This window comes from Megascapheus bottae, chromosome 6 (assembly GCF_031878675.1).
Source record: "Megascapheus bottae isolate mThoBot1 chromosome 6, mThoBot2.hap1, whole genome shotgun sequence".
Classification (NCBI taxonomy): domain Eukaryota; kingdom Metazoa; phylum Chordata; class Mammalia; order Rodentia; family Geomyidae; genus Megascapheus; species Megascapheus bottae.
The window spans coordinates 40,309,284-40,332,976 of record NC_143514.1 but is presented as its reverse complement, the minus strand read 5'-3'; the positions used below and the strand labels follow the sequence as shown (position 1 = coordinate 40,332,976).

Sequence of the window (23,693 nt, the reverse complement as noted above, 5' to 3'; positions counted from 1 at the left end):
AGATCATTAATCTTATTTTCTCTTAGAGTATTATTAACAATCTGTCTCCTCAAATAAGACAATAAAAAATCTTAATTATTAAAACACATGTACTAGGGCCTAACTGTACAGAAGTACAAGGTTTTAATTGAATTAAAGGATCACTCTATTGGGAATCAGGAAATAGTCTTTAAGTTAATGATAACATCAGTTGCCAATATGATTTGGGACTACTCAATTCAGTTTTCTAGCTGGATTTCCTAGTCCTTAGAATGAGTTGCTGAATATAATTTTACTAGGGCTTTCTGTAAATCTAAAGCTCTATGACTGTGATTTTGTTCCTAATGTATGTCATTTAAATATTGATAGGTGTTCTTATCAATATTTATACAGTATTTGTAAATCTGTCCTGTAAATGCTTCCTATTATGATTGAATCAGTTCCCAATGGGTAGATATGGGATCTGCTTGTTCCCACAAGTAGACAATAGTCTGCTCTTATTTAGCCTTTAACCATTTACCATTCTTTAGCTGGAATGTGTGACATGTAAGAATGATTTTCTAAGGCTGGAAGACTCACGCATTACCAGAGAAGCTGAATCTCTTCCCTTTTCACTGACATTCTGCTATTAATCATTCCTTTCCTTTCACTTGCCCAACTAGCCTTCTTTCTGTTTTATCAAATTAATTTGAGATGTAACTGACAATCATTTGCTGGAAGAGACTTTTCACTGCATCCAAAAACTTCAAGCACTATGACATTTCTTCTACTTCCATCTTCCTTTGAAAGCCTAGAAGTTGTATTACTATGCTAAGTAAAATGTTAGGTTATACTAACTTACTTTTGGACTGAGGCTTTCCTGCCCAAGATGTCTCACTCGGAATCTTTGTGAATAAAATTGATGCCCTATGAAGTACATATATCCAATCAGAATCCTACAGCATGCAATGGGCTTTGTGTGTACCTACTGCACACATACACACACACACACACACACACACACACACACACACACACACACACACACAGGACTTAACCTTGGACTCTAGATTTTACCTGGAAACACTCATTTTCCTCAGTTGTTACCTCCATGTCATTTTGGGGATGATTTTGCTCTCAAAATGCTTTGCTTCTACCATCAAGTACCTGCTGAGAGAAACTCAGCTACAGTGAGCCTTAATAGAAAAATGAGGGTAGTATTTGTTGAAATGAAAAATTAGATTTTCAATTCCTTGGGAGAATGAACCAAATTCAGTGTTTTGCTGCTCACTGACTTTTTTTTATTGATGCTTTTTTGGATCTTCTGGAGAAGGGAAGATTAAAAAACAAAACCTTCAGCAAATCAGCTTTTAGATTCAGAAGTGGAATTTGGAAGACTGTTTTAGCTAGGCTTTCTGACAATCTCTGATTTAATCAGCTTTAACTGTCTTGAAGACAGTAGTCTCACAAATCCAGTGAAAATATGAGCTGTGGAGACTGTTTAGAAGGGGGAAAACAGAGTGCAGTTGTTTAAATAATCCTGGGCCAATAGCATTTGGTAGGTGGAGTTACCATTTGCATTACAGAACTAGATAATTCTGAATGAAGACTTTCACCACTGCACATACTGGATGAATTCCGGTTCAGCTCTTTGTGCAAACAAAACTAGTGACTAGGTCACTAGGTTTTACTTACCATCCCCTAGTGAATGCAGCTTGTTCGATAGGATTTTTGAGCAATGTATATGCATAAAGGATTTATCAGGAGTCCTTATGAATATTCATGAGTTGATATATTCAGCTGAATGAATTCAGTGAATGTCAGTGTGTAGCTTGCAGACAAACATCATCCACAAGGAGGCTACTGACATAGGAAGCACTTTGGCATCTTTTCAGAGGCAAAGCCAGCCTTACAAAGCTCCTTGTGACAGCCTCACTTGCTATTCTTCCAGTATGTTGTTGCTTTTGCTCTGAGCAGCTCCAAAATTGAAGCCCCGAGCTTCCCCAATGCAAGTGGAGTTTGCAAATTGATCAGCTTTTTAACCAGCAGCTCTGGCTGTTATGTGTGTGGTTTTTGTTTTGAATGGTGAGAGCTAGCACTCCATACAAGACATGACAGCAAAAAATTCTTCAAAGGAACTTCTTGCTTCTGATTCTGAGGTTTGCATCAAGACTTTCAAGGAGCAAATGCACTTAGAACTTGAGCTTCCGAGAATCCCGGGAAACCGACCTACATCTCCCAAAATTTCTCCACGCAGTTCGCCAAGGAACTCACCATGCTTTTTCAGAAAGTTGTTGGTGAATAGAAGCATTCGTCAACGCCGTCGCTTCACTGTGGCACATACGTGGTAAGATGATGGGACTTGGAGGTGTTTTACTGTATTGGCAGCAGTGATTTAGAAATGCAGGCAATGCATCTTAATTTTGTTCCAAACACATACCACAAGTTTGTAACAGGAATAGAGAGAGAGCAGAAGAATGCCTTGGGTACTAATTTCTCATTGTACTTGCTGTTTGCAGAAAAATGAGAATTCGAAATTACTGCTTAGCCAATTACATAGCTCATTCTAGATAATGGAGGAGTAAAATAATCTCTAAAAGTCAGATTTTTGTTTAGCTTCTATTGTAGTGATAGGTGATTTTTTTGCTTTATTTGTCATAGTTCTTTTTATTTTTTAATAGTGTTTTGGGGGCATAAGAAATAGTGTTTTTAGCTTGGTTCTAATTTATTTCTTAAGGCAATGTATAAAAACTAATTTATTGCATCACTGGGTTTATAGCCTGCAAACCAGTGAGGTTTTGATATATTGACTTTTATCTTTTCATTCCTTGAAGAAAAAGAAACTAAATTTCTTCTTCTGAAATAGCACAGTTAATTACTTTTCTTTGTCTTTAAGAGTCTCCTGTTTTAGAAAAGTTACTTTAAATTTATAGACAGATAAACTTATGTCAATTAGTCCAAGAACCCTTTGTAAAAATTGTACTGATTCTGTCACCTTTGACATATATTTTGCAAGGAATGTAAATAGATGACAGTGCTCTCCTTAAACAGTGTAGTAATGAAATAATTTTTAAAGGCACAGTAAAATTAAGTCATACTGACTTGCCAGATTTAGACAACCTCACATTTCTCTAAAGGTCATATTTTCTCCTAGATTAAGGTGCCCTTCAAAAGTGGGTATCTATGTTTCTTCTTTGTTTCTAAAAGACCATACCAAAAAGGGGGTGAGTAGCTCTTAAAAATAATTCTAGGGCTTGGAGTTTAGCCTAATGGTAGAGTGCTTGCCTAGCATGCACAAAGAGAAAAGCTGGAAGTGGTGCTGTGGCTCAAGTGGCTCAAGTCTAGTCTTGGGAAAGTCCAAGGGTAGTGCTCAGGCCCAGAGTTCAAGTTCCAGGAATGGCAAAAAAAATAATTCCAACAGTAATTTTTGTGTCCTATGCTAGATCAAAATTATAAGCTGATAATAAGAATTAATATTTACTAGTATTATTTTATACTCATCTATAATATTTGTTTCCTAATCTAATGTGTGGAGTGTTAGTAAAAAGAAGTTAACCATCAAAAGATGTAGCTTGCCTTTGGCTTGATGGACACCAAATATTTACCCAACATATACTGTATCTGGCTAGATACAGTTTTCTGACTGTGCACTATATGTACCCATTTTATTGGAGAATGCTTTGGTTATATGTGTGAATTAAACATCATTATTTAATTGGAATCTGTTGCCTGTAGAACACACATGATTTGTATTTTGTAAACCTATCAATGGTTTTAGCATTTTTCAAAAGGCAGGTTTCATAGGAAAGTATATTTTGACTTGAGGAAGTCTTGTCTCTCATGCCTTATTCAATCCCTGACTTTTGCATATTTTGATAATGTTTGCTGAATGGTAAAATGAAATAGAAGATAACTGTATTATTATTTAGTTCCCCTAAAAGGAGCAAATTTGCTCCTTTTTAGAAAATATACAAATAATCAATAAATAGACACTGGTCTTATTAGTCAAGTCAATATTAAACTATTATTTTGACCAAAAATGATTTCATTTTAAGATTTTACAAAAGATTCACCTGAAAAAGTTGCTTATATCTTCCTTAATGTAGAATTTCTTTTCTCTGCATATAATAACATGACCTTTCTTTTTCTTAGAATAGATTTTTGATGTGCTAGGAACATAGAACTATAAATACTGGAGTTATTTTTTTCTTTTCAAAGGAACCCAAATTTTAGGATGATTAAAGAGATAATTTTACTCATGCATTATACAAATTTTTCTTGCAGTAAGTTGAAAAAAGAACAATTTAATGATATTTGAGGTTATTTATGCTAATGAGTTTTAAAAAATCAGATGAGTTAAAAATTACCGAAAAGTAAGTGTATGACTTTATTAACATGGTAACACAGTATAGACTTAGAGTTCATTAATCATTTTATGTGTAAAATAACTTCAGCTAGGACTATGATTCATTTTCTTCCATTTTCTTACCAACTCATACACTTCCATGCTCATGTTTCTTAGTATAGCTATAGTCTACTTTTCTTCTAGCTCTTGATTAAATCTACATTTATTCCTATTTTTAATCTCACTATGTGTTTAACATTTCTCAAATGTATTTTCATGAAACATACAATGGAAGTGTCATTTTCTGGAAAATAGACATGTATCTTCTGTATTTCAATTTTTCCTCCAAATCTTTTTTTTTGCATTTTTTATTGTAATTAGTAAAAGGGTTACATGATATTTGCCAGATAGAAGGTGCATTAATTCACATACATTGATACCCTTTCACATGTCTTGGTACCCATTTCTCTCCCCCCCCACACTCCCCACCCATCTTGGTTTTCCCCCCTTCCCTATCAAATTTCAAATAACCAAATACAAATAAATTCAATATATCAGATAACAAAGTGAGATACTATAACAATATGAGATAACCAAGGGACAGCAAAGGAGATGAGAGACAACATAGTACATTAAGGACAACAATCATTCATTATATGGCTTTTGTTTCAATATCCTGAAAGTATGTATTGCTTCTTTTGCACAGCATGTGAAATAGTTACATGAGGAAATAGGGACATAACAGCATTAATTTTGACTCTGTTGTAATACAATGGAACCAGACTTTCATGATAAATGTTTGGTGTTTTCTAAAACATACATTTGAGTTAGAAATAATTCCAAGATATGTATTTAGAAGTTGCCAAAAACATGTTATTACTTTGTAGTAGAGAGTAAACTTCTTTTAAGAAGAATTGATTGTTTGGATTTCAGCATCAAAATTAAAGTAATTTTCATGATGAAACTAAACAATGCAGAAGAAGTAGTTTATATCTGCAAATCAGTTTGGTTTTTAAATTTTTAGTTATTTGTAGATTTGTTCAGATGAATGTGCTATTCTGGTTTTGAAAAGCCAAGTTATGAAGGATAGGCTAATGACAGAAGAATTAGGAAACATCAAATTCAAACTCTGGTATTGTTTTCAAAATATCTGAAGAAAAGTAAATATTCAATGTGTTGTCACTAATTAGAATATTTAGCCCCCAGTCTGGATGGAATTTCAGTGATTATTTTGCTGTCTTTTCAGTTTGGGGCTGAAGCGCAATTACTCCATCTTTGACATATAGGAATCTGTCTTACTTTTGTGATGGAGAGAAAACTTGCTATTAGCTCAATCAGTCCACAGTTGTACTGCTTCATAGCCTAGGTATTGGAAACTTCATTGTCGTAATCAGCCCATATAACTTTTATGCAGTATGCCCCCAGTAGATATTTAAAAACCTTATAGCAATCCACATGAATATAGAGATCATTATCAACTGGTCCCAAGGGTTTCTTTTGTTATTCACTCAATATATATAATTTTGCATGGATATAAACAAAAAAGAAAGACATTCAGTTGATCTGTGTGTATTCCAACACCTTCTGCATTTTATATCTTTTACTAGAATGTTCACATATATTACCTTATTTCCGTTTTCTAGTTTGGTTCTCAATATTATACATATATATATATATAATTATTTCAATTGCTTTAGCTTCTTTTAAGTTTTTCAAGTTCATTATTCATTACTTTCACTTGGAGCCACTACATCAAATTTCCAAATTAGGAATCCTAAGTGAATACCAGCTCCATTGTTTTAAAAATACTTAAAGGCATTATACTCTAGAGAAAAAGAGTACTATTCGGTCATAAAGAAGCACAACAGATGGAAGTGATGAGCCTAATACTAATTATTGCAAGCCTGCTTCAGAAGGAAAAAAAAGCAAAGACAAATATATATGCAAATATACACGTGATTATATATGCATACACATATACGTATGCATTTGTGTGTATAACTAATTCGCAATCACAGGAATGACTGAGGGAATTAGAAGGGTGAGGAAGATGAGAGTCCTAGAGGGTTAGAAATACTACAATTCTATGCATCTGGGAATAAAGATAGACAAACAAAACTCATTGAAATCTAATGAATAGTAGGGGTACTACTCTTGCTTAGGGGAAGCAAGAGTAGATAAGTGGGGTCAATCTAATTAAAGTACTGCATACACATGGATGAGATATTATGATGAAGTTGCTTTGAACAATCATCACACACATTAATAAAATGAATATTAGGAAGGTGAAACATGTCCTGAGTTGGATTGGTAGGAGCGGGAACACGAACAACAAAGAGAAAGGAGTGTGAGTATGGTTAAAATATTGTTTTGTGGCCGGGAGTTTGGCCTAGTGGTTAAAGTGCTTGCCTAGCATGCATGAAGACCTGGGTTCGATTCCTTGGTACCACATACATAGAAAAAAGCCGGAAGTGGTGCTGAGGCTCAAGTGGTGGAGCTCTATCCTTGAGAAAGTCCAAGGACAGTGCTCAGGCCCTGAGCTCAAGCCCAGGACTGGCAAAAAAAAAAAAATATTGTTTTGTATGTTTGTATGTGGGGGAGGGAAAGGAAAACAAAAACATGAGAAGGGGTATCAATGTTCGAGAAGTAATATAACCACTACCTGACAAATGTAATTGTAACCCCTCTATACATTACCATGACAATAAAACACAATAATAAAAAAAGAACAATGAGTATTACTGAGTTTGAAGAGAGGAGAGGAGAGAGAATGACAGAGGGAAGAATTTGATTAAAGTATATTGCATTTATAAATGGACATGTCAAAATGAAACCATATAACTATGCTAATAAAAAATGGAAAAAGACATACTTAACAAGATAACTGGAATAGAATAGAAAACAAACAGTAAATATTGGTTAGCATTACCCTTTTGGTATATTTATTGTAGAGAGAAATATACAATGCAGTTCTAGTTTGTTACCTAAATCTAATGTTTGTTATTGTTTTGAAATTTCTTTCTATTCTTTACAAGTATTATTGTAAAATTTTGAGAGCTATCCATTTTTTTACATGTTTATTTATTGAAGAAAAATCTGTTGAAAGCATATTATGTGGGAGAGAAACATGGGAAGGGGTACCAATGTTCAAGAAGTAATGTACCCACTACTTGATGAATGTATCTATAGCCCCTCTATATCATATAATACAATTAAAAATACACCCTTATCATATAATACAATTAAAAATAAAGCTAGTAATACATAGGAAAACAAACATATTAATATGCCCCAGGCCATACTTTGGATTTAAGAGATACAAAATTAGAAGGAAGTCATCCCTAAAAGAGCTCACAACCTAGCTAGAAGACAAACTTTTGAATTAATAATTAATTAATGAAATGTGAATAACACCATTAAAGTTTGATACTCTGTCATATCATAAGAGAATGAGTCAGTATGTTTGAGAAGGTGTAGAGAAGAGATGTCATTTGTGTTAGGTCTTGAAAAATGAATGAGTCTCCAGGAGAGATGGCAGAAAGAACATTTTTCTAGCCATAAACAACAATAATAAAGAAACAAATAAAGGAAATGGAAAGAGTTTGAAAAGATTATACTAAACAAACTAAGCCAGAACCAAAGGAACATAGGCTGCTTGGTTTCTCTCATTTATAATAATTAGAATGTACCTACAGATCTACAAAATAATCTCAATGGAAAGATCAGTGATTACACTTGGACATGATTAATTAAGCAGTAATGTAAACATTCATATAGTGAGAACAAAAGAGAATATTCTCAGGACAGGATCAAAAGGATTCAATAGCTATATACATATGATCATGTATAATAATACTTATTAAAATGGATTCTAAGAAATGGAAGCAAGAGGGTTTTTTAAATTGCACCATTTGCAGTTCTTTTTGTTTGTTTCTTCTTTCTTTATTTTATTCTGTTGCTGTTTTTTTATTTCTGTAGTCTTTGCAGCCTTGTGCAGACTTATATAAGTCTATCTCATTTGGGGAGAGGAAGGGAAAGTATGGAAAGGGTGGGACAAGGGGTGAATCATTTCACTGTGCTGGAAATGAGCTATAAAACTTGGGATGGGGAAGGAATCTGGGAGGGCTAAAACTAGGAGAGATTGAGAGGAAGTGACACTGTTCAAAAGGAAATAAAGGGGCCGGGGGTTTGGCCTAGTGGTAGAGTGCTTGCCTAGGGTGCACGAAGACCCGGATTCGATTCCTCTGTACCACATACATAGAAAAAAAGCCAGAAATGGTGCTGAGGCTCAAGTGGTAGAGCTCTAACCTTGAGAAAGTCCAAGGACAATGCTCAGGCCCTGAGCTGAAGCCCATGACTGGCAAAAAAAAGAAAAAGGAAATAAAATAATTTACCTGACTTAGGCAGTTGTAACCACTCTGTATATCACCTTTACAATAAACTTTTTTTTGCCAGGCTGAGGCTTGAACTCAAGTACTGAGCACTGTCCTTGGGCTTTCTCAAGGCTAAAGCTCTGCCACCTGAGCCACAGCACCATGTCTGGCTTTTTTTCTAGGTACCGAGGAATCAAACCGTGGTCCTCATGCATACTAGGCAAGTACTCTACCACTAGGCAAAACTTTTAAAAGTTTGAAAAAAATTAAACAAAATCTGCTCCCATATATTGAGTTTTAACAATGCATTTGGCACTGTTTTAAATGTATTTAGTGATTTAATCTCTAAGCAAACCCTGTAAATTATGTTCTAAAGACTGAGCATTCCTTGTTAAAATATTTCAAACCAAAAGTCTTTCAGATTGTCTTAATTTCAATTTTGCAATATTTGTATATCTACAATGAGACATCTTGAAGATGAACCCAAGACAACACATGAAATTCTATCTTTCATATTCATCTTATATACATCCATTGAGATTAATTCAACATTTCAAAGTTATTTTATATGTGAAACAAAGTTTCACAGTGTGTAAATTTCTTCTTAAGGTATCATATTGATGCTCACTTTCCGATTTTGTAGCATTTTCAATTTTTGAAATTTTGAATTACGAAGGTTAACCTATATTACTATTTCTATTTTATTGGCCAGGGAATAAAGGCTAGAGTATAATTTGCTAAATTACAGATCATTACAGATCTGGGTTGGGATTACACTGTGAGCCTGGATAAAGTAAGTCTGGTTCTCTGAAACTGATGTAAAAAGGCAGAAAAATAGAAAGTAAGGCTGTGGTCACTGATTGGAATTATACCATGTAGGCCAATATCATGAATGCGGGTTGGGGTTTATTTAGTACATCTTCAGTGGGTAGTCACTGCTAAATGCAGAAGGGGGTTTTATATAGGTTTTCTATATAGGTTTTACTTTGGAGAGACAATTTCTAAGTATTCTGAAAAATGGCTTAGGAAATGAAGTGATTAGGCAAAGGGGAAAGGAGAACATACATTTGACAGATAATGAGTTCTAATTACATTGAAGATGCTAAAACATTACTAGCTAAGTCTCCATTAACTAAAAGTGTTTTGTGTTGTATTTTAAATGCAGAATACTAGTTAGCTTATTTGGATCACATACCAGTGGAAATTTGTGCCTTCTATCCTGAGTGTATTACTTTCATCAAAGTAAGTGTTTTATCATTAAGTCCAGAAATAGTTTCTCTAGCCTTTTAGTGTTCTCAGTCTTTCATTTATTGGATTTTTTAAAGGAAAGGATCCTTATTATTAAAAGGGCTTTATAAAGTAATGGTGAAGACTCTTAGGACAAATGCTTGTAGGTAAACTGGAAAACTTTGCTGCTGCCTGACTCTTAAAGTTTAAGCATTCTGTTCACAATCCCAGTTTTGCTTCTATTTAACAGAGCTTCCTCTTTCACAACATTGTCAAGCCTTAGCAACATTAATGTTTGGGGCATTGAAATGATTCTTAGACACAAATCTGAAAGGCTAATCATGGTTTATAAGGCTCTACATTGTCTGGCCTTGAGCTAACTCTGACCTCATCTCCTGTCTTATAGCCATGTGAGCCTTCTTTCTGTTCTCCAGCAAACTAAGTCTTCCACCTTTGTTCTTGGTTACTTTCTGCCTAGAAGAATTATACCATAGATGTCATTCAGGCTTCCATTCAGGCTCTTGCTCAAGTAGCAATGTAGAGAAATCTCAAGTAGCCAATTAACAACAAGCACCAACAATATGCTCTAGGTTTTTTGTTTTTGTTTTTTGCCAGTCCTGAGGTTTGAACTCAGGGCCTGAGCACTGTCCTTGGGCTTTCTCAAGGCTAGTGCTCCATCAATTGAGCCACAGCCCCACTTCTGCCTTTTTCTGTGTATGAATCGAATGCGGGACTTTGTGAATACTAGGCAAGCACTCTACCACTTCCGACTTTTCTTTTTTTAACTATGCTTTTTCTTTTCTTTTTTGGAACTCCTCATTACCTAAATTGCTAAGTTGGATCGAGTCGTGATTTCTATCCCAGGAACTCACGAGAAACACTGACAACTGAGAAATATTTATGTAAAATAATTAATGAAAGCATGATTATTATTCCTGTTTCCTGTTCTTTAGTCTTATATCTCACGCTTCCTTTAGCCTAATGTGAATGAAGGAGGAGTAAAGAAAGCTTAGTTCATAATTGTTGTTCTGAAAGCATCTTCTATCCATTTCTTAACAGCTCCTCCCTTTACATCAGCAAGCTACTCTAACTTGCTTCCTACTTTGTGTTCTATGATGTTGGAGATTCAGGTTTAATTACTGCATCTCACTAGAGGCCAAACATTTTACATGGTATCCTGTTTAATTAAGCCACCATGTTAAAATCATAACCCCTAACCTGCAGTGCTGTTAAGTCAATATTTGTCTGTAGCAATGAACATTTGTTTATTTTGTTATTCTTCATACATCAGACAGTGCAGTTTGTGCTTCAGTGCAAGAAAGCTCCACAAATCTCTCATTAACTGAGGGGAAAAAGAAGTGATCTACTTGTTACTTAGCTTTCAAAATGTTTGCATAATCTATATCAGAGCATTTAATTATCAAAGTATTTCACTGATGCAATATTTATAATACTAAAATTATCAGTAGAATAACAAGTTGAGCTTTTTATTGGATTTCCACAAGGAACATGGAAGAGTCCATAATTTACTTAACAAGAAAAGTGCTTTCTAGAAAAGACTATGTGAGCCATAGAACTTTTCGCTTTGTTTTGTCTTTGCTTTGCTGAACTGAGAGGTTGAAGATCTCCATTATTCTTGTAATTTTGTTTGACATAGATATGTTTGAATATCAGTGTAAATTTAAATAGGATGCTTTCTTTATTAAAGCTTAGGTATTTCTTTCCAGGGACACTAGGTATGGTTGTATCATAGGAATTCCTTGTTGTGGGTTTGAACAAATCAATGTAAGTCATTTTAGGGGCTCAAACAATTCTGGGGGATTCACATATAGATTCCATAACTTCTGGGTACCTATATACCAATTTAAGAGAGAAGTGAATGGGGATAAGAGTAATGTGTAGCAGTGCTTGACAAGTTATAGAAATTTCTAAGTGAAGAACTAATGTACTGATGAGTTACAAGTAAATGTGTGGCCCTGTATTTTTAAAATGAATTTCTAGTTAGAAGCATCCATAATAGGTGCTTATATTTTAATACATTGTTGGATTTTGGTGTGATTTCTAAGAGTATGTCTGTGTTGACTTTTTCTTCAAAAGGGATGAGATTTATTTTTCCAGAACTTTAAAACATCTGTCATTAGAATGGATTTTGTGTACTCATACCACACTTTAATTCCATAATTGTGTAATTTTGATGGTATTGTGATTTTAAGTTTTACTATGAATCTTTCTTGTATGTTACTTTATCTAGAGTCAAGGAAACTAGGTTGAATGTCAAGTGTTTTCTCTGGATTTTCTCCAAAATTTTAAGCTATTAGTTGTCTTAAACATCAGTTTCTTCATTTATAATATTTATACAGAAGACATATTCAAATATTTGCAAATGTCAATTTAATTAAAACAATCACTTGTCTAGACTGATACCATGTATCAGACAATGTATTAAAGTCTGTAGGGCTATTTTTTATGTATAATAGCCACACATAAATATTGCTATCTTACTGAATATATGCACATTATTGCCAGACTTAATTGATAAAACAAAAATTACATTTTAATTTTGAAAACCAAGTCTGTTTTGGAATGGGACTATTTAAGGAACTCTTTTGGGATGTAAATTAATACATTTGTAATGTCTACACTTTAAACATTTACTATAATGTAAAAGCAATATATGATTCATTTATTGTCATCTAAGAATACAATTCCAATGAATCAGGCTGGGAGTTTGGCCTAGTGGTAAAGTGCTTGCCTAGCATGCACAAAACTCAGGTTCGATTTCTTGGTACCACATACATAGAAAAAAGCCAGAAGTGATGCTGTGGCTTAAGTGGTAGAGCACTAGTCTTGAGGAAAGCCCAAGGACAGTGCTTAAACCCTGAGTTCAATCCCCAGGACTGGCAAAAAAAAGTAGAAAAAAGGAAAATATATCCCAATGAAGCTAACCTACACTAAAATGCAATAATTGTTAGAAGACCCAGTAGGAACTCTAATCTCTTAGAAGAAACTTCTAAGTTTCTGGTTTTATTTTGTTATTATCAATATATTTCAAGAGGCCATTTAAAAAGTCAGTATTAGTCACTATGTGAAAGAGATTAGAAGGAATAATTCTGGAGTCATTCTATTATCTTGCCCCAATAAACTTGAAAGTTAAGAAGGAAAAAGAAAACAAGAAACGTAAGAGTTGCTTCATCTGTTTCAGATCCTACATATAAAAGCCAATATAAGATTCAGTGTATAAATGCCTGGGAAGAATTCCAGTGCCATCTAAAACTCATTTATCTCAAGATGTCTCCTAACCCTCTTTTCCAAAATTAACAAGCACAGACTGTGGGGGATCCCAGAGTGTGCTGATTGCCTCTGCTGTTTATACAGGAAAGTGTATCTTACCCTCAAGACTATTTAGACTCTAGAGAAAGATCAGGGTAGACAGAACCACAAAAACAAAAACCCCAAGACACCAGTCTTTTGTTGTTCTCTTAACAGTCCAATACTATTAATGAAGATTTTACCACTGAATTCCATATACACATTTACACATAGGGGTCACATTGGCTTATGCCTGTAAGACTGCTTAACTGGATGTAAGCTTACCTTTAAACACAGTTTTAACATGTTTAGCAAAACAACATGGAGAGGAGGTGGGGAGCAGAGTTGGGGGAAAACAGGTGGTCTGGTTTAGAGAGCAGTGAACTCAAATTTCCTTTTCTTTTTTAAGGTGATTTCATTCATTGTTAATATTTATGTGGTACCAAGGAATTGAACCCAGGGCCTCATGTACTCTAGGCATGCATTCTACCACTAAGCCACATTCCATGCCTGTGCATTTGAATTCTAACTCTACCTTTTATTACACCCTTGATTAGGGAAAAACTTTCGACATCCCCAGGTTTCTATTTCTGCACCAAACTTGCTTTGTATTTTCCTTACATGTTCATAAAAATCAATTGAAGTAATATAAGTAAACTGATTAGTGCAATCACTGCCCATTGGGTTGAAATTATTAAGCACTTCACTCATGTATCCAGAGCTCATGATTTCTTATAACAGCTTACATAACATATTAATTAATTGAATATTTTATGTCATAGTTTCGCTGAATAGGTTTTTATTATGTAACGGTAATATAACTTCAATGGCTACTTTCAGACTGCTTGAATATTAATTTTATCTTGAACTTCGTATTCAATGTCTTTGTTCCAATAAAATATTTTTACAATTTTCAAAATTTATGGGCTGTGGAATATAATCACACTCATTTTTCAGAAATTACTGGCCATAAAATAATATTTCTACTTTAAAAGAATAAAATACTCTTCGAATGTGGTACCTTTTTTATTAGGGGCATCAAATAACTATGAAATAATGCAAATGTACACTAAGGCAATAAATTTTCCACTAACTTTTTAGAAAGAGTTCTTTTCAAAGTCTTAGACTATCTCTGAGGTTGTTTTCTAGTCAGTAACCTTCCTCATGACCTGACTGCATAATAAAGTATGCTTTGAATTCTGAGTCAAAGATCTAGACATATATGTTGGTGTCACCTTTAAAAAAACTGTTATTTGCCTGGTGGCAATGGCTTACACTTGTAATTCTAGCTGCCCAGGAGGCTAAGATCTGAGGATTGCTGTTTGAAGCCAGCCTGGGAAAGAATGTCATCATGGAACTCCAATTAACCATTAAAAAACCGGAAGTGATACTGTGGCTCAAGTGTTAGAACACTGGCCTTGACCACAAAGGGGCCAAAAAATCTAGAAGTGTTATTAATTGGTTGATTATTAGGGGGAAGAGAATAATTCAATTTTTAGGAGTCTCAACTTTCTTGTCAGCAAGTAAGACCGGGAATGACCATTATTTCCTTAATTACCCATGGTATTTGGAAATCTTAATAAGCATTGTTGAAAATGAGAACAGAAGCATGAGTTTACTGGACAGAAAACTTACAAATATAGAGAAAACAATGCTCTTGACTTCAGTGATGCAGGTGTAGTTGGTTGTTTATAAAGGGAAGCATTATTAACCACCTTGAGTATTTACTTCCTATTTCCTTGATGAAAAAGGAGTGGGTCCACTTAGGTTAGAGACTGAGAAAGTCCGAGTAGGATTTTATCTTCCTGCATGGTCTTTGTATCATTTTCATGCTTCCTGGAGAAAGATGATAACAAGATCGTATGACTAATACATAGTGCAGTGAAATTATATTTAACCTTTATCTGGGTGGCTTTACAGCATTTAAATCAAATTGCTCTCTTTTTCTTGGCTATTTGCAAGAGTTCTTATTGAATAAAGCAAAAATAAAGGTTATTACTAATTTTTTTTCTGACAAAAACTTCCTTCTCACCTCATCTTTGGTCAACTTGATTCTGTCTCCTGGCAATTTAAAGCAAATAAAGGTTAAAACAAGTATTTCCAACTTTTTTTTGTTTATGTGAACTAGTGCATCATTGGAAGATGGTTGCTAAGATAGATCAAATCTCATGACAGTAAAAAGAATGATTGAAGGGAAGAGATGACCTTGGTCATGATGCATCATACTCATGAATTGACATGTTGAGCTGAAACCTCTTTGGTACCACTATTTTAAAATAATATAATAATTAAAACCAAACAAAAAACTAAAGTCTTTGGAGCCTCATAGCATTGTTTCCAGTTTTTATTTAAACCATTGAAAATAGAATTTTTAGGAGTGTTTCTGGAAATTGGGAGTTACATGAAAAGGTGCATCATCTGAACACAGCCTTGCAAGTTGTAACATTTTGGGTGAGCTGTCTTTATAAACATAGTACTTTCTCCAGATTTAAGAGATTTGAGCTTTAATTTTTGTCAAGTCTCCAAAGTCTAGGAAATACAAATGTGTTTCTGGAAGCTTGCTTTTTTGTTGTTTTTATCATTCAGGACAAGTAATTACCTGCTTTTTTAGCTTGACTTTATTTATTATGATAAGAATATGATAAACTATGATAGGAATAAAGTCATGCAGTGTTCTGCAAATTCACATGATGGAGGCATTCAGAAGAAAAAGGAAAACACACATGTATATCAATTTTTTCATATATTTTATTGTAATTAATAGAAGGGTTAAATTATATTCACCAGATAGAAGGTGCATTATTTCACATACATTGATACCCTTTCTCATGTCTTGGTCCCCATTTCCCTCCCTCCACCCCCACCCCTCATCTTGTTTTCCTCCCTTATATCTATTTTTATAATGCCTTGGGCTGGGAGCATGGACTGACTAGTGGTAGAGTGCTTGCCTAGCATGAACAAAGACCTGAATTTGATTCCTTGGTACCACAAACAGAAAAACCCAGACGTAGCTCAAGTGGTAGAGTGCTAGTCTTGAGGAAGCCCAACAACAGTGAAGCCCCTGAATTCAAGCCCCAGGCTGGGCAAAAGGCTTCTTATTTTTAAATAGATTAATTAAATTTACATTTCATGTGAATCTTAAAAATTGCCTCACATCGTGCTTGATATTCTTTTTTTTTTTTTTTGCCAGCCCTGGGCTTAAGCTCAGGGCCTGAGCACTGTCCTTGGACTTTTCTCAAGGCTAGCGCTCTACCACTTGAGCCTCGGCACCACTTCCGGCTTTTTCTAACCCGGGTCTTCGTGCATGCTAGGCAAGCACTCTACCACTAGGCCAAACTCCCTGCCCCAAAAGTAAATCTTTTATTATTTTATTTTATTTTTTTGCCAATTGGGGAGCTTGAACTCATGGCCTCAGTACTGTCCTTGGAGTTTTCTCAAGTCCAAAGCTCTACCACTTGAGCCACAACACCACTTCCAGCTTTTTTTTTTCTATGTATGAGGTACCGAGGAATCGAACCAAGGTCTTCATGCATGCTAGGCAAACACTCTACCACTAGGCCAAACTCCCAGCCCCTCGTGCTTGATATTCTGTATATTAAGGTATTTATGTCCTGGATTTCCAGTGCATTCCTACACTTTCACAGGTTAATTTTGTTTTGATGGCTGAAATCTAAATTGGCATTCTTTTTTTTCCATATTTTTTATTGTAATTAATAGAAGGGTTACGTTATATTCACCAGATACAAAGTGCATTACTTCACATACATTGATACTCTTTCTCATGTCTTGGTCCCCATTTCCCCCCCCCCTCCTCATCTTGTTTTCCCCCCTTCCCTATCTGATTTCAAATAACCAAATACACATATATGCAATATATCAGATATCAAGGCGAAATACTATAACAATATGATAACCAAGGGACAGCAAAAGAGATGAGCGATAACTTAGTACAATAAGGACAACAATCACTCATTGTATGGCTTTTGTTTCTATATCCTAGAGGTTCTTACATTTAGCATCATACTATATGGCCTTATGCATTTAGGTTTTGTTCTATTGTAAATCTCTGCTAGGAGAGCCCAAGGTTTCTACTGGTTATGACAAATGAGGGAAACCATTGAGCTTATCCTGGCCATTCTAACTGGAGTGAGGTGGAATCTTAGAGTTTTGATTTGCATTTCTTATATGGCCTGAGATGTTGAGCATTTCTTCATGTGGTTATAGGCCTAAATGGGCATTCTTTATTAAATTATCTCTCCTGTGTAGCTTGCATTTTCTACTTTTAAATTTTACAAAGTTTAGCTAATATATGAGTTAAGCCTATACACGTTTTATGTTTTAATATATGCGTCCATTGTTTATGGGTTTTTAGGTTAAATGTACTTTCTCCTCATTATTTTATGGTGACATTTTTCAAAATCCATTTTTTCCAGTCTTTTGAAATGTATAGTACCCTTCTACTGTCACCATTCTGTGAAAAAGCACCATAACACCAGAATTCATGTGTGTGTGTGTGTGTGTGTGTGTGTGTGTGTGTGTGGTGAACATGGGGCCCTAAGCAGGGTCCTTTGCAACCTCAGCAATTGTCAAACTATATACCCTTTGGTAAATTCTAGTAAATAAGAGCCTATTGTTAGTGTGTATTCCATGTTTCACAAAGGGACTTTAATCTGGGTAAGGATAATGTATGTCACTTGGCATGTGGAATGTTGTTGTAGAGTTACAGTGTTACAACTACACAAGTAAACTACATAAAGGCTCTTCTGCTTCTGCCAGGCAGTGCTACATTGCTTAGAAAGCTAAAAGTCTGACAATCAGTGGTCTTTTCCCCTTATCGATGCCTGTGAGCCTTCAATTCTCTCAGAATGGGGACTTCTTTTCAGTAGCGAATTAAACCATTTTGAAGTGGGTACGCTAGCAATTGGCCAGGAAGTCTGATGCTATGACCGAGTAGGAAATGTTTTCTGAATTTGAAAGAAATAAAATATAATAAGAAATAAAATATAATAGTGTTTGACACTTTTCCCACATGAGAAATGGGGAAATGACAGAGCAATCCCACCACATACTTCTTTCCATCTCTATTAATGGTTGAGGAAACAGACTCAAGGAGATCAACTGACCAATGCTGTGTAACTAAGAAGCCAAGAATTCCATTTAAAACATTTTTTACAAAGCTATACATGCAGTGGTTTTGTATGTTCCCTTTTAGCCTCCAATGCCAAACTAGTGCAGAAAACATCCAGTTTTGTTGTACTCTCACATACCTTCCTTATAAATGTTCATCCTAACAAGATTCATTTCTACCAAATTATAATTGACTCTGGAAGCTGCATGTATGATATTTATCTATACTATCCCTTACAATTAATTACTACTTTGCATCATCAACATAATATATTGAAAGGACCAGGGAGACATTGAGTTCTGTTTCTACAGATGGAAAGCTCGGTTGATTTTCAACACTGTAGGACAATAGCGAGTGAATCTTTATTCTTTAACTAAGTATGCCTCTTTCATATACTCTGGAAGCGTGACTCTTATCATTCCACTAATATGTCATAAATCAGCAGGAATAGCAATGATAACCTACTGAGTAAATTCACTAGGTGGTGTTCACAAATCCCTTGGTTATTCTCATATTGTTACAGTATCTTACCTTGGTATCTGGTATATTGTATATACGATTATTTGTTTATTTGAAATAGGAAAGGGAAGGGGGTAAACAAGCTGAGGGGAGGGCCTGGGAAGAGGAAAATGGGGACAAAAATATGAGAAGGGGTTTCAATGTGTGTGAAGAAATGCAACTTCTATCTGGTGAATATAATTGTAACCCTTCTATTAATTACAATGAAAATGATGGATATTTTGTGTATTGTGTGTATGCTACTGTCAACATTAATAATTACTAATTAGCATTAGTAATATAAATATTTCCAATGGTAAGTGATATTTGAAGGATGTTATGCAGAAGAAAAATATATTAGGACTCATTGCATTAGAATCAGTTCTGTAAGTACAGGTTCTATTTCTTTTGCATATTGATACCTAGCAAGTAGCCATTCAACTAAGGTTCTTAATTTTTTTCTGTAAGGTGTCTATATTTTTGTTCCATGTAGGATGCTTTGTTTAGCTTCATATTTTGCCACTGGGACATTGTCAGTCAAGAGGGAGACTAATAATATAACAACTGAAATTATATGCTAGAAGGGAACCCACACATATTGTCTGTAGAACAATTAGGATATTTCTAAAATACGAACAGATGTACAATGGAAATTAGCAACATGAAAAACAGCCAAATTTTAAAAATATATTTGTTGTAGAAATAGCAAATTTATATATGTTTTTCTATTTTATGCTAGTTAATATCACTTCATCACAGGGGTTTCAGGTAAAAATTCATTGTTTATTGAGATGTAAAATGTATCATTGTTGCCTTTTTAATATAAGAAGAATGAAAAATAGCAAGAGTAATATTTTATCATGCTTTTCTGTAGGTCCAAATGCTGATTTTGAAATTCTTTTGCCAGCTATTTTTGGCCAAGGTTTTGCCAGTGGGAAACTTTTAAAGATTGTTTAGATTTCAGTGCGAAGCAATCTCTTAAGGAATTGATTTCCTAAATATTTTCTGGGTTTGCAAGAGCATAACTTAGATATAGTAATTGGGTTTGAATTGCGATCTTCATTTTTAACGTGTTCTCAAATTCTCTGGGCATTTAATGTTTCCATCTGGTTCTCATAAAGGATTTCACATTTGCAATGCTGCTCAGGCTCCTGTTCAGAGTGCAACATTGTAATTCCAGCCATGGCTTCAGTTTCATAGGACAGATACTTTGCAAACTTGGGATATGTTCTATTTTGTGTCTGTGGGTTTTTTTGTTTTTTTTTTGCTTTTGTCTTGCCTCTTTCTTAAACCTAGGGAGAAAAACTTGATTTAAGTTGTGCTTTCTCTCTAAAAATAATCATAATGTGTACACCATGACAATGGGCTCCCTCCCCAAAAACTGCTAGGATAGAAGATTTCACCACTCTGAGCCCAGTCCCAGGAATCTTAGCACATGACAGTTTCTCTGCACTTAACCATCCATTCTGTCATCACAAATGATGGAGCTGAACTTCAAAGCTTCCAAGAAGGTTTTTTCCTATGTAGTTCAGTTCCTCTGAAGTACAATCCAAGTTTGTGAATCAACAAACATAGATTCAGGTATACTTGTGTGGCCCATCCTGTATGATAGACTGTGCTCTAACCATTTCACTAGTATTAGCTTTCTAAGATACTTTTAATAACTTTCATGGTGATGTTGCTAATGGCATTCATGTGTAAGGATGAGGAAGCTGAGACAAAATGGTAAAAACAAACAAAAATACTAAAACACAAAATGTTCAAACAAAGCAAGAATTCAAACCTAGGTAACCAAGCCCCATAGTCTTTTATGCTACAGAGTTCCAAGACTCTATTCTACTTTCCATTACTCCCGATAGCACGCTTGCCTCCTATTATACATCACTCCATGAGTATTTGTTTCAGACTTTAATTAAGGAGTTTTTTTTAATAAGTGGAAATAGGCAAAAATCAAAGGAAAATAACAGCAGAAACCATTGGAGAAGTTATTCTTCCAGGAGGCCAATGAGATTTGTTTGTTTAGGGTGTGATTTGTTTGAGGATTCAGTGAAAACTCATGCCTATACCAGAATACTCCCAGCATCATACTTTAGCTGTTGGATTTTCAAATATGGGAAAATTATTTTGTTTAAAATCCAATTACATGTCTTTTAATAATACCCTTAAAAACTATAAATAGGTTAAGCACAAATCACATGAAATCCATCATGTTAAGTATTTCTTTTCTTTTCTTTCTTTCTGCTAGTCATGGGGCTTGAATTCAGGGCCTGAGCACTGTCCTTGGGCTTTTCTCAAGGCTAGCATTCTGCCACTTGAGCCACAGCACCATTTCCAGTTTTTTTCTATGTATGTGGTACTGAGGAATCAAACCTGGTCTTTATGCATGCTAAGCAAGCACTCTACCACTAGGCCAAACTCCCGGGCCCTATGTTAAATATTTCTAAGTATGTATACTTCAATAGTGTTAACTACCTTCACCTCCTGTGTAACCAGCCTCTAGGACTTCTTTCATCTTTCAAAACTTAAATGTTATATCCGTTACACCATTCCCCATTCCGCTTCTTCTGAAATGTCTGCAGCCATCACATTTTGCTTGTTCTCCCATCTGTCTATGGACATTGAGATTGCTTCTGTCTTTTTGAGGTTATAAATACCACTGTTCTGAATGGGAAGGCACAAATGTTTCTTCAAGACCTACTTTTGTTTATTTTGGGTATATACTTGGAAGATGAAGTGCTGGGTGATATCACGAGAATTTTAAAAAAATATTTTTGAGGAAATAACATGCTTTTTTCCATAATAGTTGCTACATTTGACAGCACATTAGAATACTAGAACTCCACTTTTTTCTTGTTCTCACCAATATTTATTTGAAATAATAAATATTATTATCTTTTACTAATGGTATGAGTTGCAAATCAATATGGATTTGATTTGTTTCCTAATGAGTAGTAATGGTAATGATCTTTTCATATGCTTTTTTACTATGCATATATCTTCTTTGAAGAAGTGTCTAGTCAAGTCTGTCTTATATTTTAAAATCAGTTTGACTTTATATTTTTGTTTTTGTTGTTATTCAGTTATAATCATTCAGTTTATTACACGTTAGCCTAATTTTCTTATTTTTACTTTTGTTGCTTATGAGATTTCATTTCATAGGTAAGAGAGTATTGTCAAATTCAATGTCTGGAAACTTTCCTCATGGGTTAACTTATAAAGGATCGGGTTTTTTTCTATAGGGTATAAAATTAGAGTTTAACTTCATTTTTTCTTGCATGTGACTAATTCTCCTCACACCATTTTTGAAAAGATGGATACAGGTTTATTGTTTGATTTGAGGCAACTCAAAAAACATAGATATAGGTATGTAGCTCATAACTGAGAGCAGTTTTATCCCCATAAGAATATTTGGCAACACCTGCTGATATTTGGATTTTTATATTCTAGGTGGCAGGAGGGTGGCTGCTACTAGCCAGATGCAGCTAAACATCCTACACTATGCAGAATAAATTCCCTTTATTATCTGCCCCTTTGGGTTTGAGAAAACTTGGTCAGAGTACAATGAGTAAGAGACTAGAATTAGAGAATTCTGTTTTTCCTCCCTCCCTCCCTCCCTCCCTCCCGTCCTTCCTTCCTTCCTTCCTTCCTTCCTTCCTTCCTTCCTTCCTTCCTTCCTTCCTTCCTTTCTTCCTTCCTTCCTTCCTTCCTTCCTTCCTTCTATTTGAAGACTGGGCAATGGTTGTTATAAAAGCTGATTACCACAGGACCTAATTATATGGCTAGGTAGTTTTTAAACAGACTTGAATATTATAGACACCTCTTAACAGAACTGTAGTTTGCATTTTATTCATGTTTTCAAGATTGCAGCACAGAACGAAAGAGACACAAGGCAAATTTGAGAATGGTTACGTAAGTATATTACATAGTCTATGGTAATGGTTTTACACATATTTGTATTTCAAACCTCATCAGATTGTACATTATATATATATATATGATGTCATTTATACCTGGATAAAGCTGTAAATTGATTTTTATTTTTAAAAGATTTTATTAACATTGACTTTTACATCATATTTCAAATGTCATGTTTAACAAACAAGTATTCAAGAAGGGAATCTGTATATACAATTACTACCACATAGATTTTAGAATGTAATTAACATTAAGCTGAGGGTTTGTATATAATAGATACATATTAATCTATGTAATAAAACATTATGTCTATAAAAACATTATGTCTATAGAGTATATAACCCATCATAGATTTTTATGTCTATGTAGTTATGTTTATATATCCAAGACCGTGTACATAGCTTTGGGTATCCAAATATTGAGTCATCGCTCTTGTACTGTTTGGATCTAATATCCACATATTAAGGATTCCATGCACCATTTGTTTCTTTGGTCTTGACTTATCTCACTCAACTTGTATTGCTCTAGTTTCATCCACTTCCCGGAGAATGCCATTATTTTATTTTATTTTATATATTTTTATTGTAATTAATAAAAGGGTTACATGATATTTGCCAGGTAGAAGGTGCATTAATTCACATACATTGATACCCTTTCACATGTCTTGGTACCCATTACCCTCCCCCTACCCACCACCCACTCTCCATATTGGTTTTCCCCCCTTCCCTATCAAGTTTCAGATAACCAAATATAAATAAATTCAATATATCAGATAACAAAGTGAGAAACTGTAACAATATGAGATAACCAAGGGACAGCAAAGGAGATGAAGGATAACATAGTACATTAAGGACAACAATCATTCGTTATATGGCTTTTGTTTCAATATCCTGGAGGTCCTTTCAATTAGCTTCATATTATATGGCCTTATGTATCAAGA

The 23,693-nt window shown here is 34.6% G+C and overlaps 1 protein-coding gene across 2 annotated transcripts in view; it reads left to right on the top strand.

Moving 5' to 3' along the window:
• Pde4b (phosphodiesterase 4B) overlaps positions 1-23,693 on the top strand; it is a 495,117-nt gene that overhangs the window by 142,036 nt on the left and 329,388 nt on the right. Inside the window, exon 1 of one of the 2 annotated variants that reach the window (XM_090334675.1) lies at positions 1,950-2,305. The exons of the other annotated variant lie outside the window; for it this stretch is intronic. Within the exon in view, the coding sequence (XP_090190801.1) occupies positions 2,070-2,305 (236 nt within the window). The 5' untranslated portion in view covers positions 1,950-2,069. Of the gene's footprint in view, positions 1-1,949; positions 2,306-23,693 lie in introns of those variants that run through there. 2 annotated transcript variants of the gene reach the window in all.